Below are 18,005 nucleotides of genomic sequence, written 5' to 3'. Positions count from 1 at the left end.
AAAGAGTAAAAAGAATTGAAAAAGTATCTTCACCAGGGGGACACTCATCAGGGTACATTCATCGAGGATGACAGATACCATAGAAATTGTTTAAAAAAGGGTTTGTGCGAGAGCTAGGTGAAGGGCAACATTCCATTTTAAAATGAGGTTCCAGTCTTAAACAAAATTAGGGTAAAAACTGAAATTCTTAGTGAAATAAGATGGAAATCTAGCCTCTGTTTAGCAGATAACCTTAAGAAAATGGGTGCTAGAAGGCTATGATACCTTCAAGGAGCTGTATGGAGAAGTCAACGCAAAGGATTTTCTTAACTTCTTGCTAGATGCAGAGAAATTTACTGTAAAAGGAATAATCTCTCTCCAATAGTTTGTCTCAGTCAGTCAACAAATGCCAATAAAAAAATTGCTTCATCATTTTTTTTATGACCTAGGTTAGAAAAACCATTTTTCTTTCTAGGTTATAATCTTATCACAATAATAGTTTATAATCTCCTTTACATGTTGCCCTATATATGAATGCACATGCAAAAGCTTTAAGATTATTTCAGGCTTTGTTCAAACCAAGCTACAGCAGACTGCTCTTCAGTGCCAAATCGGCTGCCTAGCACTATAAATAACAAAATCTCCTTTTCTCCATCATCAGCTTTCAATCACAACAGAAGTGTAATACGACTGTATGATTTCTGTGTAACACCTTGACGCTTTCAAAGGCAAGATGGAAAGCTTTTCTGCAAAGTCAATAGGTCTCCTGAGAAGAAAGGCAAGTGCCACGAGACCTTTTTTAATTGCTTTTCTTTGGCTGACTTTAACTAATGCTGTGGGCATTTGTCCTCACCATGACAGTTTGGCCTTCATTGCCCCTTCACTCAGACAGAGGGATATTTTGGCAGGGAGCAGATACATAGATAGAGCAAGTGGCGATGTGAAGAAAATATAGAATAAATGTTTTACATACATGATGTAGATTCTCAGCATAACAATGCATATCTGAAAAGGCAGACTTTGTACAGGGTTTTTTATTTAGAATCCTAATAGTGCTGGACAAGAAATGAGGTGCTGTACTTTGTCCTTTTCAGGACTGGCTTTTTGCATGCGCTTTCTTCTTTCCTTTCAACAGCCTTTTAAACCCCAGTGGATTTGCCTCAGTGTCATCTTCTTCTCTGCCCCAAGTCCTTCACTCCCTGTGCTTTCAACCAAAGTGTCCCACAGATCTACTGCCCTTCAGAATGGCTGCAAGGCCTGTCTATGGAAATAGAAATAGCTAGGGAGAGAGAGCTTTAAATCAGGTGAGCTAAGGAAAATTGTAGATTTTGGCTACGGTGGTTAATAGCACTAATTAATTTTGTTTAGAGCTTAACTTTTAAAAATGACTTTCAAAAAAAACTTCAAGTAATTATTTTTCAAAAAGTGTATTTTAAAAATAGAACATTTTTCAGGTCAAGTTTTCCATGCCAAACTTTTTAACCCCAGGGCTCCCTGGGTGGATCTTTTTTCAGGTGCAAGGTTCCTAAAGACGTCTTAATGCTGACTTTTACTTTCGTTGCTGGACGTGCTCATTCTGCTGGTGGCCATTTTGCTTCAGAAGGTCCTGCATTAAAATCTGGCTACAGGAAAAAAAACACTTCTTTATCAGACACGCAAAATTGAGAGCAACTCACACCCACCCAACCCACCAACAGCTCAGAGATGAACAGCATTGCTTTAACTCCCGCTATCAGGAAAAAGATTGGAGGGACGTCACTTCTCTCAGAGGGACGTCACTTCTCTCAGAAATGTGATGTTTGCACAGAGACTGATGATTTCGAGTGACCAACCAAAGCTCATAGGTGACAGCCAGCCAAGGGAGAGCAAAGCATCACAGCCGACCTGTGGTCACACACTTCAGCCAGCGGCACCTGTGTTCGTCCAGCAAGCCTCCAGGCCAGGCTTGCACTGTGCCCAGCACATTTTGCGGTTTCTAATTAAGCCCTAAACTACTTTCAGCTTTGATGATCTTCCTGATGCTTTTCCCTTCCCCCACAACTAATTTTAGATGTTCATGTTCAGTGAGATACAGGAATAGAAGCGGCTCAGCTTGCAGTCACCCTCACTTAAGAAAGCTGGATATGAAAGTGTTTCTGAGCTACAGTTTACACCAAAAATCAGAACGTTGGAGACAATTTAGACTGGTTTGCTAGAGCTGGCTGCAAAGATCACAGCAAGTTCCTAAACTAACCCTGAAAAATAGCCTCTGGCAAATTCATGTCCCTTCCCATGCTGCCGCCGGTTCCTGTGACCCAATCTACCCCTCCTTAGCTTAGCGTGTGACTGCCACTCTTCCTGCTCCACCAGAAGCTCCCTAATCTGGCCTCGCCTAATCCGACCTAACCTAGAGCAAACTGTGGCACCCCAGTCACACACATGCATGGGCTACTTCCAAATCAGTGTGTCAGTGCTCTTTGTATTATTATTTTTTAATCACCTTTTGATTTCTTCTCTGTGTACCTCCTCAACCCCAGAATGAACCAGCTGTTTCTCTATCAATATAATTTATTCATCTCTTTTTCTGGAGGGAGCCTCAGTCTGTACCTTAAGTGTGTGAAACACTTTGAAATCAACAGGGGCACGTGCCAAGCAAAAAAGCAGAACCAAGGTATGGTGTCAATCCAGGGGAGTCACTGCTTCTGGGAAATTTTCTGTTCCTAAATTATTCTGAGCTGGTTCACCAAAGGGTTTCTTGCAAAAAGGTAGTGAAGAAACCCCCCTTTTGCCCCAAGGTTACAAGTTACTTTGTTGGACCAGATGATATGACAGCATGATTCTATCAGGACAAATCAAAGTTTACTGAGCAAATCTGTATTCTATAACCTGATTTATTGGTGCCATCTGCCAACACCCATGAACAGATGCTCTATAGGACCTCACTAATGTGCAATAATGACTGGGAGAAACCCACTGCAAATGACTGAATTTTAAAAGTTATCAAGTGTAGCGGGAGAGATAACAAACCTAATGAAAAATATCTAGGAGAATGCATCCCAATGTTCATTTTTCAGTTCCAATTCCCTGACAGCAGTACTTCAGAGTGTACTCATCTACATACGTGGGTATGCAGTGTAAAAATAAACCAAACACTCATATTTTCCTGTGATTTTGCTCCAGTCCTTTGCTACTGCATACTTCAGAGAAAAGAGTGTTCCATGTGAGCAGTTATAGTTACAGCTTACCCCAAATCAATGAGTTCTTCCCGATTGCAAGAATTCTTTTTATGGTCGTATTTGAGCAGGTCAACATTGCCATATTGCTAGCACTAATGTCTTTTTTTTAATGGGTTTCCCCTACTCCGCAGCTATTTCCAAGCCCCATGTTCTCTGAGGGCATGCCAAGGTAGAAGCAAACGAGTTTGCAATTATTGCCACCGGCAACATTAATTTTGCATTCCCGTGTCTTCAAAAACACAGGGGAGCAAAAAGACATAACAGAAAGACGAGCAACTTGCCTGGACAGAGATTTGAAACATGCCTGGGTGCAGAGCAGGCACCGCAGCAGGTGAGCAGGAGCAGCCCGGGCTGCTGTGGCCCCAGGGACCGCTCGGAGAGGTGCGGGAGCAGCCCGGTCCCCGGGTCCTCGCAGCTCCCGGCCCTGCCGCTCCCTCCCACCACCTCCTGCCCGTGGGATTTCCTGAACTAAGCATTCGGGAGCTGCATTAAAATTAGAAGTTGAAGCTGTAGCCGTGGGGGACACTTTGCCTTCTCTCCTAGCACGCACTGTACGACAGCTTGCTCTGTCCGCACCAAGGGCATTTACACGACGTTCATTCATACGTGCTCAGAAACGTGTTTTTGATAAACAAACCTATTCATATCTGACAAAGTCGTAAAATTGGGGAACAAAAACTTTCAATCACAGCCACTGTTTCAGAGGCTGAATTTGGATCCAGAGCTGGAGAGCGGAAAGCCTCCTTCCCTTATCGTGCCAATCCATTAAAATCACACACTCACGGAAACTCTCTGTGGAGAAACTATCACCGAACTATTAATAAAATCTTCCTGAACTATTAATATGGTCTGTGGGAGCTTTAATCCACCCCGGGGACTGATTATGTAAGTGCACAAACATGGAGATACTGTTTTTATCCTCTGTTTAAATGATCTTTCAGTTTAAACAGTTTTGTTTATGATTGAAATCTTCCTGAATCTACGGGAAATTATTTTCTTTCAAAAGGGATTATATTTTGATTTGCAGTAAACTGGCAAGTATGGTTGAGATTAAAGTGCATTTGCATGGCAAGATGTGTGTTTGCTTTTCTGATTGCAAAGGGCAGAAGTTATGAAAGCATTTTAAAAACATTTGTGCCACAAAATTCAGATGTCCCATAACCCAGAAATATGCTACAACTTGGTTTTTGAGCTCAGGTCATTGGTCTATGTAGCCAATTCATGCAGTTTGAAAAGATTGGCCCTGAGCATCAGGCTGGATTTATCCCTAATTTTGGTATTCCACAAATTGTTTTGCTTTTCTGCCACACTTTGGTCTGAGGAGATGCTGGGGGATCATCTTGATTTTTGGCTTTCAAGTAGTTCAGAACAACAACACAGTAAAAGGTTTCTGATGCATACTCATGCCAAAAGAAATAGATGTCGTGAAGGAAAGAACAGGCAGAAATAGTGAAAAATTGTCTCTCATTCACCTCGTAGCTATTGCTCCCGAGCTATTTAGTAGAACATTATGTACCAAGGGTTTTCGGTCCCAGACTCATTTCAGTTCAGAAATTTCCCTGCACAGGAGTTCGGAGCGGAGAAGGGAAATAATGATCTCCGTAATATTTTCCTCTGACCTGCAAGCTTGGAGACACTTCTCCAATCTGAAATGAAAGATGTATTGAAGCCTGTGTAGATTTTGGGGTGTCTGTGGCAGCTCTAGTGTTCATTTCTTTCTCTTCTTTGGAGATGATGTGGAAGGGAATAACTGAAAATGGTAAAGGAAAAAGTATATAAAGTTAAAAAAAATCAAATCAGGCAAAAGAAAAGTCCCATCTTTGGCACCGGTTTCATTCAATCAACAGGAACAACTAAAACCCTGCATTTGGACAATTTTGTTTCTCTAGGTTTACCTTTACAGTTTGGGAAAGGTGCCACTGCGGCATGGTTAGAAATATTCCTTGTTTTAGTTCACTTCAGGTCCCAGTGAAGAAGACCTGGTCTGACTTTGGAGTGAGCTAGCTGCCCAAGCAGGTATCTGGAGTCCTTCTACTGTTTCTTCCCTGCTCTTGCTGAGTAGCGAGTTAGCTAGATGAGCACTGGGTTGGATGTATTTGTTCACGCTGCAATTGCATCTCTGAGCAACATGCCAGTACGTCCAGCCTGGTTTTCAGATAAAATGACAGCAGTGCCCACAAATAATTAGACCGATTCCTGCGTGCTATATTTTATTTATGCCATTGGAATAAAATGTAAATATATCTTCAGGATCGGGTATTTTTAACATGGAATCAGGTTAAGAAAAGGCTCCATGATCCCAGGGTCCTTTTCACAGTAGGCTCCAAAAAATGTACCTCATTATAAAATACACCTTCCCAAGGAATCACAAGACATGAGAAATCAAAAGAGAATTCCTAAAAGCAAACGCTCTCCAGCAGAAAATCAATTTCAGCTACTTTCACCTTGCCCCAGGGAAAGCAGCAGAGACACTAAGTGGGGTGTGGGAAAGGTCTCATACATCTTCCTGGAACTGCGCAAGGCAGACCTCCAGACGGGAGCTTTTCTTTCCAAGACAGCTCTGCTCTAATTAGGGACTTCTGCAAAATTGGTATGTTGCAGTTCCAAACAGTGTCAGGATGATTCCCATATCAAATTTCTTTGGTTTAAAAAAAAAAATTATGTCTTTGTCCTTGTTCTAATTGACAGCCTTACAAATGCAGGTGGACTGAGGGATGAAGGTCAAATTGAGCTTATTGTGCTTAACAGGGTAAGGAACAAAAATTAGCGGAAAGTTACACACAAAAAAATGTTCTTTGGTTGTTTTTTTCCTGGCCATCATGCTGCCTTTTCAAGGGTCTTTATGCATTCTCGGGTGTACCCTGAAAAGAAATGAAAAGAAAGCAATTGCCTTTAAATAAAAGTGTTATATGAGGGGTTTTCCTCTAACACTTAATCGATTAATGTACCAGACAGAATTTAGTTTATGGACTCAACAATCTATTTTGGGTGGACATAAAATTCATTTTCTATATAGGAAAGTACATCCTTCTCCTTAGTCGACCTTTTCCAGAGGCAGTCTGCCAGTTTAAACCTCTGGCTGGTTCCTATAATTCTCAGCATTCAGACCTTTCTGGGTAATGTGGTATCATTAAGGCTAGTCAACATGTTCTAAAAAAAACATGTTCCCCCTTGGAAATGAAGTCTGACTGACATTTCTCTCTGAAGATTGTGTTTAATATCATCTGTGCATTCCAGTGAGAAGGCAAAACAATTTTTCTTTTTCGGGTCAGTATAAATCTCTGTGTCTTAAAGTTATTTCCCTGCTTCCCGTCTCTTATTTCTTCATTGTCCTTCACTTCAGACTCAGACTGTGTCTTCTACACTGACCTATGCTGCCATGGTACAATCTGGGACGGCTGTGGCAGCTAAGCCCCAAAGAGCAAAGGAGTCCAGAACTTTTCCCTTGGAGATACAGCTTGTGCAGCTTGTGGGATGGCAACCGCCTTGACAAATATAGAACTAAAAAAAAAAAAAAAAAAGGCAAATGTAGAACATTCCAATATTTCTTAATTTTTTTTTTTTAGAATATTCCATGAAAGTTTCAAATCTTCAAATTTTCATTCCCATGTGGGAGGAAAGCAAAGAATATGTGAATTTTGCATGAGATGGGCATTTTTGGCTCTGGTCTTCTCTAAAACCCAGTGTTAGGTTATCACAGGGTAGAAAAATCACTTTTGGCTTCACTTCACACTTCTGTTGGTCAATGATTTTTCTAGGTGGGCTCAGATTCTCTGCAGCTGTTTCTCAGCATGGCCCAGTTGAAGTCACTGCAACCTGCAGCGCTGCAGTAGTTCATATCAGCCAGAGCTGCATCCCTAAACTCTAATGAATATTCCAGCAGCAATGGAAAGACGGTTGTCTTTATAGTGAATGAACACCTCAATAGAGCGTGTGTCATCCTTAAAAAGCTCAGCTTATATTTATTGGGATTTAAAATGGGATCACCTGTTATGTTGCATTGCTTGGCCTCCTGCGTGCTGGCCTGACTACCCACTAGTCTTGCACAGAGCATCCAATATTGAGATTTGTAATGATTTCAGATAAACTGACGTATCTGAGGTGTAAGTGGCTTATACTACTGTATAGCAAAAGAAAAAGGTGTCACTTAATGCCCGTGGCCACAGGCATTACCCGAGTATGGTTTACGATGACTGCCAGGGCACTCCATGGCCAGTGCTAAAGAGCATGGAGAGTCCTGCCAATCTACCTTGGGTGGTAGGAGGTGGTGGGATGCCTACATAGTGCTAAATTTGGGAAATAGTTTGACCTTGAAGCAGTGCAAAAGCTATACCGAGCAGGTGTATAAGGGGATTTTCCGTATCATCTCATAAATCCACCCCATATCTTCACCAGCTGTGCTCAATCTCTGATGCTCCGGAGGAAGGTGAGAGAAAGCCCCAGGATACCCCACACTAATTGTGGGGGGAATGAACCTGCCAGAGCCAAAGCCCTGAAGGAGGAGACCTGATTATGCTCTGTCTTTATATGCTGAGCTGTAGTGGATAGGAGCACAGGCAGGATGAGGACGGCTTCCTCAGGATCTCCCTTCACGGGGGAGAGACATGCACCTCTCCTCTCACAGGAAGCGTATTTGCACGCAGGAGCAGCAGTCGTCCCACTATTTATGCAAGCGAGAAAATCCTAAGCTCTTCCCTGACTGACTGACATTTGTTAGATGAGAGTGTAGGTACAAAATGCCCATCACAATATACAATAACCTTTAAAGACACGCCAGCAACCTCCTCTTTTATTAAGCGTGCCACGCTGGCTGAGCGGAGTAGGACGCTATTGCAAACACCTCCCCGGCGGGACGCTACCTGCATGCTAATGCCGAGGGTGTTTGTGCACAGCCTGGCAGCCAGCGCTGGGCTCCGGCAGTTTCCATGGTGCCGTCATGGTGCGCTCTCCCTACACCTTCACTTATCAGCATTTCCCACCCATCCTCCTCCCCATCATATGCTGCTCGCTCACCCCGAAAGGTCAGCCATTGTAATGATGATTTTGGCAGGGGGGAGGCAGGGAGGCCGAAGGGTGAAAAGGTGAGCTGTGTGCAGCGATGTGCGTGGGAACGGGGGCTTGCCTTACGCCGCACAATAAGAAATGAGAAAGCTTCCCCTCGAGGGAGCGGTGCTCATCAGCCCCCTCTCACTTCCCATCCCAGCCAAGTCAGATGCCCTCATGGAATTAAAAAATGTTCAGGCGAAGTGTCTGGTGAGCATACTTTAAATCATCAGCAATTGATGCGTTAGCGTGTGGAGGGGAGAAGGGACTGCGCCTGCTAACAGAAGAAACTGATGCAAACGTTTCCAGGCGTCTTTCTTTTTCCACCTCCCTCCTGCCCCCCTCCCAGCAAGCCCAGTGCTCGTTTGCAGATGGAAAGAGGCAGACTTCTTCCTCTGACTTTCATCCTATTGACTGCCGGGCTAAAGTACTGCATCTATTAACCCCCTTCCTTTTCTTTCTTTCTGTAGGACAGCTTTCCTGCCCGTTTTGGAGGAGTCCATTTTGTCAACCAGCCCTGGTACATCCATGCCCTGTACACGCTAATCAAACCATTCCTCAAAGACAAGACAAGGAAAAGGGTAATTAGACAGGGCCGGGGGGGGATAGGATGCTGCAGAGCTGGAGTAACTGAGTAGGTGCCTGTTTTCTTTTCTTCCCTCTTTTTCTCTCTGCATTTTTCATACGGCCTCAGAGAATTGCTGCTGTTATTAAAACTTAGAGTTTGCAATGGTCTGGATTGAATCAATAACTCAGCCAGGGACCAGAAATCTGTTATCACTTACAAAGTGTAGATACATTTTAATGGGACATGCTCAGGGATAGAGACAATTGGCAATGTGGAGGGATTATCAGGCTTGGCTGAAGTCACATGCAGTGAGGGAAACTTCAGCTCAACTCTTTTTGTGGGAGTAAAATTTCCTGTTTTATTCCTTCAGCAAGTGGATTGTTTTCACATGGTGGTAACTCACTTGTTTCCACAAAAAATGCCCATTCCTGAAGGCTGTTTGCTCACACTGCAGAAGAGGCAGGTCTTCCCCACTGAAACCCATGTGAACTCTGGTCCTGCAGTCATCTTGGCCATTTGTCCTCTGCAGTCTACCAGACAACCACTGGATCATCTCTCAGAAGGCCCCAGAGCCCACCCTGGGATGTGTCTGACCCCAGGCAGATCAAGAGTAGTACCAACCTGAAAGCAAAGAGGGCTTAGAGAGACAAATGTCGCTGAAGCAGTGCAAAGTGGTGACACAGACCTACACCCCTGGGAAACGTCAGTCCCGGGGTGCAGGACTGGGTTGCCCTCTCAGATGCTGAGGACCTACTCTTCACATCTTTCAGTAAGCTCCATTATCTCCCTTTTCTTCTCACCGTTCTTCGTACAAGCCTCTATCCTCTTACAGTAGCAATAATCCGTCATTATTCCTGACTTGCACTTTCCCTGATCTGGTACTTAAGAAAGTGAAAGTGTCATGTGCCAAAAGTAAGCAGATTAGGATTTTCAGAAGTGTTTATGGTGCCAACCTAATTCTTCAGCTGCACACCCCAAAGCTAATCCCCCTCCTCCACCCGCCCGCACCAGCTCTGAGCGCTTCAGAAATTCCCACCTGAAACTGCAGCGTCAACTAATGACGCTCCACACCTCATTAGTGCTGTTATTATTGTACTTAATGAAGTAAGGGATCGATGATGACTTTGAACTTTCTTTTTATTTGTTAAAGATCTTTCTTCATGGTAACAACCTGAACAGCCTTCACCAGCTAATACACCCTGAATGCCTGCCCTCTGAATTCGGGGGGACTCTTCCTCCGTACGACATGGGGACCTGGGCTCGAACGTTACTCGGTCCCGACTACAGTGACGAAAACGAGTACACCCACACCTCCTACAACGCCATGCACGTGAAGCATGCGTCCTCCAACCTGGAGCGGGACGCCTCGCCCAAACCCATGAAAAGGTTAGTACTGCCTCTGAAATCATCTCTTATTTGGCGTTCCAAACTGGTTTGGCACAAATCTAGCAGGAAGGGCTCATGTGGCTCGGAGAGAGGCTGTAATTTGGCAAACATTGACCGTAAGGAGCACTTCACCCTGGACTGCGTTCACGGTGAGGCGGGAGAAAGGAAGCCTCTCTGTGGAACTGTAATTACTTGTCTGATTACTGTAATGGAAAACAAGGGGAAATTAATGAGCCCCTGCACAGAGCATTACAGAAAGTATATCAGAGTGAGATGCTCTTCTGTACGGCATAGTGCGGCCAGCAGCACCACTTCAGTGCTGGTTCCTATTACTTGCTGCTGCTGTGGTGCTGCTGACCCCAGTTATTAATGATAAGGGGTTTACCTCCTTGGAAATGAAGCTTTTGTATGATGAACACCACTGCCCTCTAAAGGGAAAATGGGTTAGTCTCCTCCTGCTGCTTCCGCTCCCGCTTTCTCCATCGAGCCTTGCTAAGGCAGCAAAGCTGATCTCTGATTTTAGATCTCGTGGTTGTGCATTCAGCTCTGAATGCTTAAAGTTACGCCTCTTGAGAGTACCACCCTCGGTAATTTGGACTGTTTGCAGGGATAGGGTGAGGAAGGTTGGATACCTGGCACAGGTTTGTGGGTGGTACGGCAGAGCCAACACCAGCTGCAGCGAGCGATGGCCGGGTTGGCTCCCCTGCGGGAGTGTACCATCTGCCCTTGCCTCACCCTCCGCGCCGCACTCCTCAAAACTATTTTCAATGCAGATCGCAGCGATGCTTTAACTCGCTGCTGCCACTTGATGAGTGCGGTGCTCACAGACACGGCGTCACTTTCTGTGACAGGGAGCGGCCATCATTTTGTCACAGCAAAATCAAAGCTGACAACACAGACAAGCCATAATGTCATGCAATTTATTTTAAAAGTCTTTCATCTTCAGAGGAAAAAGAAATGCATTCTTGATTCACAGCTCCCTCCCAGGTCAGAGGGATGCCACGCTGCTGCAGCTGCAAAGTGAAGCCTCGTGCTGGAAACACGCACACGTACAGCTGACATAAGTGCTGTGAGTCCCACGACTCACAGGGCCACGAGATCCCAGGGCTACGACCCTTTGCAGGGTTGCAGCCACGGCATGAAGAGAGGTGGCCATCTGCATAGTCAGCAGTTCTCACTACTGACTGACAGCCAAGGCTGGAAGCCAGGATGAGTTTACAGAGCCTATCCCAGAGAGCTGATTTTAAAACAACTTTTTTTTTCTTTTTTTTAAATATTAGCAGTGGAACACACTGAATGATTTTAGAAAGATGTTAACTATATATTCCATTATTATTAAAACATGTATCAAGAGTGTACAATTTATGCATCTTTATAGAAAGAAATCTGCAGGTTTTAGAGCTCCAAAGTGTTAAGAGCTGTTCACAGGTAAATCTTTGCTGAGGATCAGATCCTTGGCTGCAAAGAAAGGAGGGTCTTATCATGCCCTCAGGAGAGAACCGCAGCTTGAAAATGAGTTCAGTGCCAGAAAACCCTTCCTCGAGGCAAAGCCTTCTTTTATAATCTGTTCACTAATACAAAAGTGCATTAATACAAATATGGCGAGTGGATGAATCTAATTTGTCATGTTGCCTCTGGGCAGACTAGATCTAACTTTTAGCCTAATTTCGTTACTCGGCGGTTAAGTGAACCATCTGATCTTGTACCCCGTGGTCATTACTAGCTGTTAGAGGTGAAAAGTTCACTGCTTTGACAGCTTTTCTCCTGTGAGTATTTGCTTTGATTCTTCTTCCCCTGAAATTACGGTTTGGCCTAACGCGAGGTAAAAACCTACGCTTAGGAAGCATAATTGTGTGCTTTATTAGATTTATTAGACCAGATTTATACCTAAGGCCTATTAAAAGGTCTAGAGAGTTCTACCAGCATTACCTGTCTTTACATATCCCCCCTCCTTGCCTCTTTAGGTTCATACATCTCTAACACAACAAAAGTCTCAGGCCATGGCTGAGATTCCTGGATACTCCAGGGAGATTTACACTAGGCATAGGTGATCTCCTAGCATGAGTCTTCATCTTAAATATAATTCCCTCAGAACTGCCCTATCATTTTTTCCCTTATTAAAGTAATTTTGCAGTTTCATTAAAAATCTCTTCTCTCCTCCTCCACTCACAGCGTAAAACTCTTGAAACTCCTGAGTAAACATCGTAATTTTGTAAGGAAGTGTTTCTATGCTGAAATGTTGGGTTTAACAAAAAAAAGGTGGCTGACCTTTTCTTTAAGACGTATGTTCCTCTGAAAGGGGTAAGTATATGAAGACTGAGCCTTCTTGGGTTTCTGTACTTTAAGGATGAAAAGTCTTGCTGAACAATTATGGGTCTTCTCCTCTCTGACTTCCCAGATATCAGGTTTACCTGCCCAGTAATTAGCTGCAGGGGAGGGCAGTGCTTATGAGAGGTGGATTTAACCCGGAGGCTGAGGGGACGGTGGTTGTTCCCCCCGGAGCACCACCCTGCTGCGTGAGAAGGTGCAGGGTTGCAGGTTGCTCCTCCTGGCTCTGTGGCCACTTGCTGTAAAGCCATACAAGCATGTCCTCACTAGAGCTGCCACTGGACCAGTGCTGTGTGAAAGCTTTCTTAATCTTGGAGCTCAATGCTGCTGGAATAGCTTGGAGTCTTGCACTGTGACCACAGAGAAATGTCCCCGTGAAATGTAGTACATCCTACACCCAGAGGGAAGCCCACCCCGGGCACAACCCACTCCAAACATAGTGTATAGCAATTTTAGTAACAGACATGATGAGAAATCAAGATAGGAATTATAGATCTAGAAGAAAAATGCCAGGAAAGGGAATTAGAGAATAACTGACAAAAATCCTTTTGTAGCCACTTAATCTATGCTAGAAAATGAATGCAGAGAGGGAGAAAGAGGGCATTTTCAAGATGTGCTGAGACCAAACTGGAGTCATCAACTGAAAATTAAAATAAGTCTCAAAATGCAGACCAGGAGAAAATGCGGCACCAAGCAGCAGTGGGAGGGAGTGACGCTGGAGCAGGTCCGTGCCCGAACCTTGGCTTCAAGACTGACAGCAGTGCTTTGGCTCCCATCACCAGGGCAGATGCATATAAATTGAAACAAATTCACCTGAGAGTTGCGAGGAGGGTGAGGAGAGTGGAGAGCATATTTTTCCAGCAAGAAGCTATGGAAGACAGTGGTTTGTTCAGCCTCGCAGAGCAAAGGTTAAAATGGATATGACTGTTCTCTACAAATACAGGGGGAATAAAAACTGGGGAGAGAGAACAGCTATTTCAGAAAAAGGACAACTTAGGCATGAGATCAAATGGGTATAAGCTGACCTTGGCCACAAATTAGAGGAGTAGGTTTGCTAGTCATCAGAGGAGTGAGTTACTGAAACAGCTTGTCGACACGACAACCTAACCGATACATGAGTGAAAGGTCTGATATAAGGTGGTTACCAGCGGTCACAGGAGACTAGACTTGCCCCTCAAAGTCTCATTAGGTTCCAATATCTGCTCCCCTTAACAACAATGGGACCAGAACATCATCTTCTCCCCAATCCCAGGCAGAGGTGGTTTTTCCTGTGACTTGAAATTGCACAAGATTTTTTCTCAAAAAAGAGTCCTAGCTTACTTCAGAGAATGGAGGTGTTGTAGAAGGGGAAGGTATTGAAAATCCTTAGAAAAAAACTGCCACTGACTCTAGTTAGCAACATGATCTTGAAAATCTTGAGATTTGACAAGTTTCTATAATACGTAAAATCTTTAATCAAAATCATTGCAATTGTCATTTTTCCACCAGCGGCCACACAAAGCCCCACTGGGGCAAAATCAGAACAGTGGAAATTGTACTCCCATCTGCAGTATTATCTCACACCCTGGGAAAAATCCCAGAACCCAAATACTGTATGAACAGATGGGAAACAAAGCAAAACAGCTGATGACTCCACATAATGAGTCTTAATGGCTGGGGGAGTGGGGGAGGGGGGGAGCAACAATAACAAAAATCCATTCAGAATATATCTGTTTATTAAGATTCAGCTCAGTGAAGTTTGAAATGGGCAAGGTAATAAACATGCAAACCAGCATTAATACAGCGATAGCAAAGTCAGTTCAATCCAAGAGCTTGGCCGCATCCGTTTGATAACCCTGGGAGCAGCAATGGCAACAGACACTTCCCCTGTCTTGGGCCATCTCTTCTGAACGGTCTGCGTCCACGCAGGGAGCCTGTCACTTACGAGCTGTGGGATTTCAGAGCAATGTAAATGGTGTGAAAATTCGGAGCGCAGGGAAGAAAATCACCTCCCTTACAGCTGTGGCCAAACCTTCTGTGAGCCCTGATGGCCAGAAAGGGGCCTTGGGTTGCTTTAGTCGACAGGGAGCTAACACAAAAAGCATTTGCCTGAGGCACTCGTGCTGGCTTTTGCCGATGAGCTGTTGTTTTTGGGAACAGCTGGAGGTTTTATCTGGGTGTGCAGTGTAATGAACAGTTATGGTGGATGCTTAAGCCTAGCAGTTAAAGAGTCAGAGACTGCTCTCAACATACCACTGTGCCAACAGGGCATAGTCTTTTGGCCAGCCACAGCGGGAGAAGCATGCCTGTATCTATTTGGGCACCTAACCGCAGTGAGCGAGCATCTCCAATTGGATTCAGTGACTGGGGAACATGTGAAGGAGCTCAGTTCTTTGTAGAGCTTCCATTTTCCCCAGTGTCACCCTACTCTTACCCTTGGGTCCAGCAACAGCAAGTAACTTGCAGTAGCACGTTGCCTCCCCGTGATTCGCTTTTCTTTACAAGATCTGCCTTTCTGCAGCTGCATCTGGGTCACTTCTTGATGTCTGAACTTAATCTTCAGTCCAAGTGGCAAAGACTGTTCTCTGCCTTTGCTTGTTCCCCGTGCAGTCACCAAGCACAGCCTGGGAGATGACTGTTCCTTCTCTCTCCCAGGCATCAAAGGAGCGCTTGCTTTTAACCTGCTGCCAGGGCAAAGAGGTCTGAAAACCTACTGCAATTTAAAATTGCCCTGCAGAGAAAGGAAATGTTACCTAACTGACTGCTACATATATATTCTGACCAAACAACCTGTGCTTTTTAATCAAATTTATTTAATCAAAGTTTAATTAAGGATAACTTCAATCAAATTTGGGTTTAAAATTATTCTTAGGGTAACATGGATTGCAAGAGCATTACCATCACCAAGTCAAGCTCATTAGAGACTCGGGGAATTCAGAGTTAGGGTAAAACTTTTAAAGAAGAGCCAAGCATGCTAATTGTGAAAATGTATAATTTATGCATCAAGACACCGTTAACTTTTCCTGAAGTAGAAATTTGAGCACCTAAAGGTGCGATGACCTGGGTAATGGTTCATCAAAAGCCCCCATACTAGGCGTTTTGAAATTGCAGCTAAAACCCCTGTTGGAATGCATTGCCCCACGTTGTTGTGTCAGAGCACGTGGATTTTTATGTCCTAGATTAGAGTGAAAGGATTTTAAAGCACAGATTAGGGTTTGCCATTATTGTCTCCTGATGTGTGCGTTTTCAAAAGGCCTGATCTTCAAATGAACTTGTTGCTGAAACTAATTGTTGGTTCTCAGAAATGGGATCCTGCTCCCAGAAAGAAGGGTATCACAACTGGTATATACTAATGCCGACTGGAACAGTTTTAGATTCAAAAGGGGCCATTTGTGGGGGTGACTTATGTAAGGTTTTTATTTATTCAGACTGGTTCCTCCATATGCCCAGCTGGGCTGTGCAAGGCAGACCTTTCTAGTTGTTATCCTTGGTGTGACCTTAATGTTCCTTCACCATATGTTTCTGCTTTTATGGGTCATGTTTTACGCCGGTTCACAGTCAGCACCAATTTACTGCAGAAGTAGTAAAATACCAGCAAATAAAAATCAGTATGAAAATGTGTGAAAACTTCTCACTGCCCCTGGATGGCACCGGGGTTGTTCTGCTTGTAGCTGGGGTGCATTCCCACATGTGCCAGGGGAAAAGGGAAAGACTGCATGTTAGCTTTCAGTTAAAGTAGCTCTATAATATGCGAGACCTACGGTGCAAGATTCACTATTTTATTATGAATTATTTCAAACAACAGAGAATTTCTGAATGCTTCTTGGAAATGCTTCCCCCATACACAGATTATGAATGAGACATGTCTTATTAGTAAAGCAGGTGTCCCAGGGACATGCATATCATGCAATGTATGCGTTATCTAGAAACGTAGATTATTAGCTGTTGAACGGTTTTATAGCTTTTGACCGGAATTCTGCTAATACATCAGAGAGATATGGAAAGGACACGGTGGATCTGGCACGTCAGCAGGTCCCGGGGAGGCTGCAGGGGAGACGGTGCAGAACACCCTCAGGAGCGAGGGAAGCGGGGGGCAGGAGACCAGAGTTGCAAAGCCACGGCTGAACCAAGGACTGGAGGGACGGGTAGCTTGGTCCTGGGGGTCCCCTGGGGCAGGGGGGAAATCGATTGCTCTCCGAGAGTGTCGACAGAGTGGGTTTCATATGTTTACAGCACTCAATTACCAGTGCACGGGTGCACAAACACAGGCTGGAGGTGGAATGGCAGAACCAGTGCTGTTCAGGCTGCCTAAAATATTGCATTGTAAATTATGTCTTCAGCTGGCTATAAATTTGCCAAAAGTTTAGTAGTTTAGATTAGAGACATGACACTTAATAAAACAAATGGTTTTACACCGCTTATGTCTTCTGCTGCCCTGTGAAAAATCCACTTACATCTGGCTGAGTTACAAGCCTTTGAAAAGGCAATTCACACATGCTCGGTAGAAACATATTTAATTTTAGCATTTAATGACCTCAAGGATTGTTTCATGCTTTAGCTTGGCCTCCCAGCATAAATAAACTTGTTCAGCTCGAGTTGATGGTTCAATGCTCACAATGCGCATCTCCTGTCTAGGCCATGGGGTGCAGAGGGCTTTTGTAATTGCAACTTTTATTTGTGATCACAACAACTTTCCCTGTACTAGGTCAGGCTGTAGCAAGACATGGAGCCAGGATTTGGAAGGCTGACACCCCATGCTCTCAGGGCTGCATCCTCCCCGCTGTCGGCAGGAGAATTGAAGAGATGAGTATTCAGCAGTGAATCCAGCTGGGATACTGGGAACTGGGGTCACTGGGATGGGATCCCCAGGGCAGACTGAAAGATGAGGCAGGCATATCCTTCCATAAAGGACTGGAAGCAGCTGGGCTAGGAAGCACACTTGATGGGCAAGCGAATGGGGATGCTTAGGGGGAGGGTTGATGGATATCGGGAATGATCCTTTGGTTAAGCCTGTTGGGTGCAGCCCTGGAGAAGCGGATCCTGCTCTCCCTCTCTCCCCAAGCCCCTGCGTCAGCCTGGCAAGTTGCTTAAACCAAACGTCACACAGATGGTGAGATTGCATGTTGCTTATTTTCAGCCTGCGAAGCTATAGACTCTGGGGTCTAATTTCGAGAAATACTCAGCGCTTACCTGCAAGAGAAATCAATGGGACATGTGCTTTGAACACATTACATGTGCCGTGTAATGTTGAGCACTCTGCAAAATCGGACTCTCAGCACTGGGAAATGGGCACCCCACATTAGAGGAATACTTGGAACCTAATCTCACTGTGCTTCAGCTCTCCACATGCAAAATGGAAATAAAAAATCCCCTCACAGTTGTACTATGGCAGTAAGTGAATTAACATTTAAGAGGCACACAAGTACTGCATTGATGAACTCCACAGAAAAGCTCAGGAGGGAATTAACAAAGGCTATCTTCGGAGCAGGCTTGGAATAATATGCAGG

At 44.4% G+C, this 18,005-nt stretch overlaps 1 protein-coding gene across 1 annotated transcript in view; it reads left to right on the top strand.

Moving 5' to 3' along the window:
- CLVS1 (clavesin 1) overlaps positions 1 to 18,005 on the top strand; it is a 93,355-nt gene that overhangs the window by 66,938 nt on the left and 8,412 nt on the right. Inside the window, exons 3-4 of the mRNA XM_009576485.1 lie at positions 8,708 to 8,818; positions 9,956 to 10,191. Of these exons, the coding sequence (XP_009574780.1) occupies positions 8,708 to 8,818; positions 9,956 to 10,191 (347 nt within the window). The remainder of the gene's footprint in view (positions 1 to 8,707; positions 8,819 to 9,955; positions 10,192 to 18,005) is intronic.

The sequence above is a fragment of the Fulmarus glacialis genome, unplaced genomic scaffold (assembly GCF_000690835.1).
Source record: "Fulmarus glacialis isolate BGI_N327 unplaced genomic scaffold, ASM69083v1 scaffold2894, whole genome shotgun sequence".
Taxonomy (NCBI): domain Eukaryota; kingdom Metazoa; phylum Chordata; class Aves; order Procellariiformes; family Procellariidae; genus Fulmarus; species Fulmarus glacialis.
This window is presented reverse-complemented; position numbering and strand designations above follow the sequence as displayed.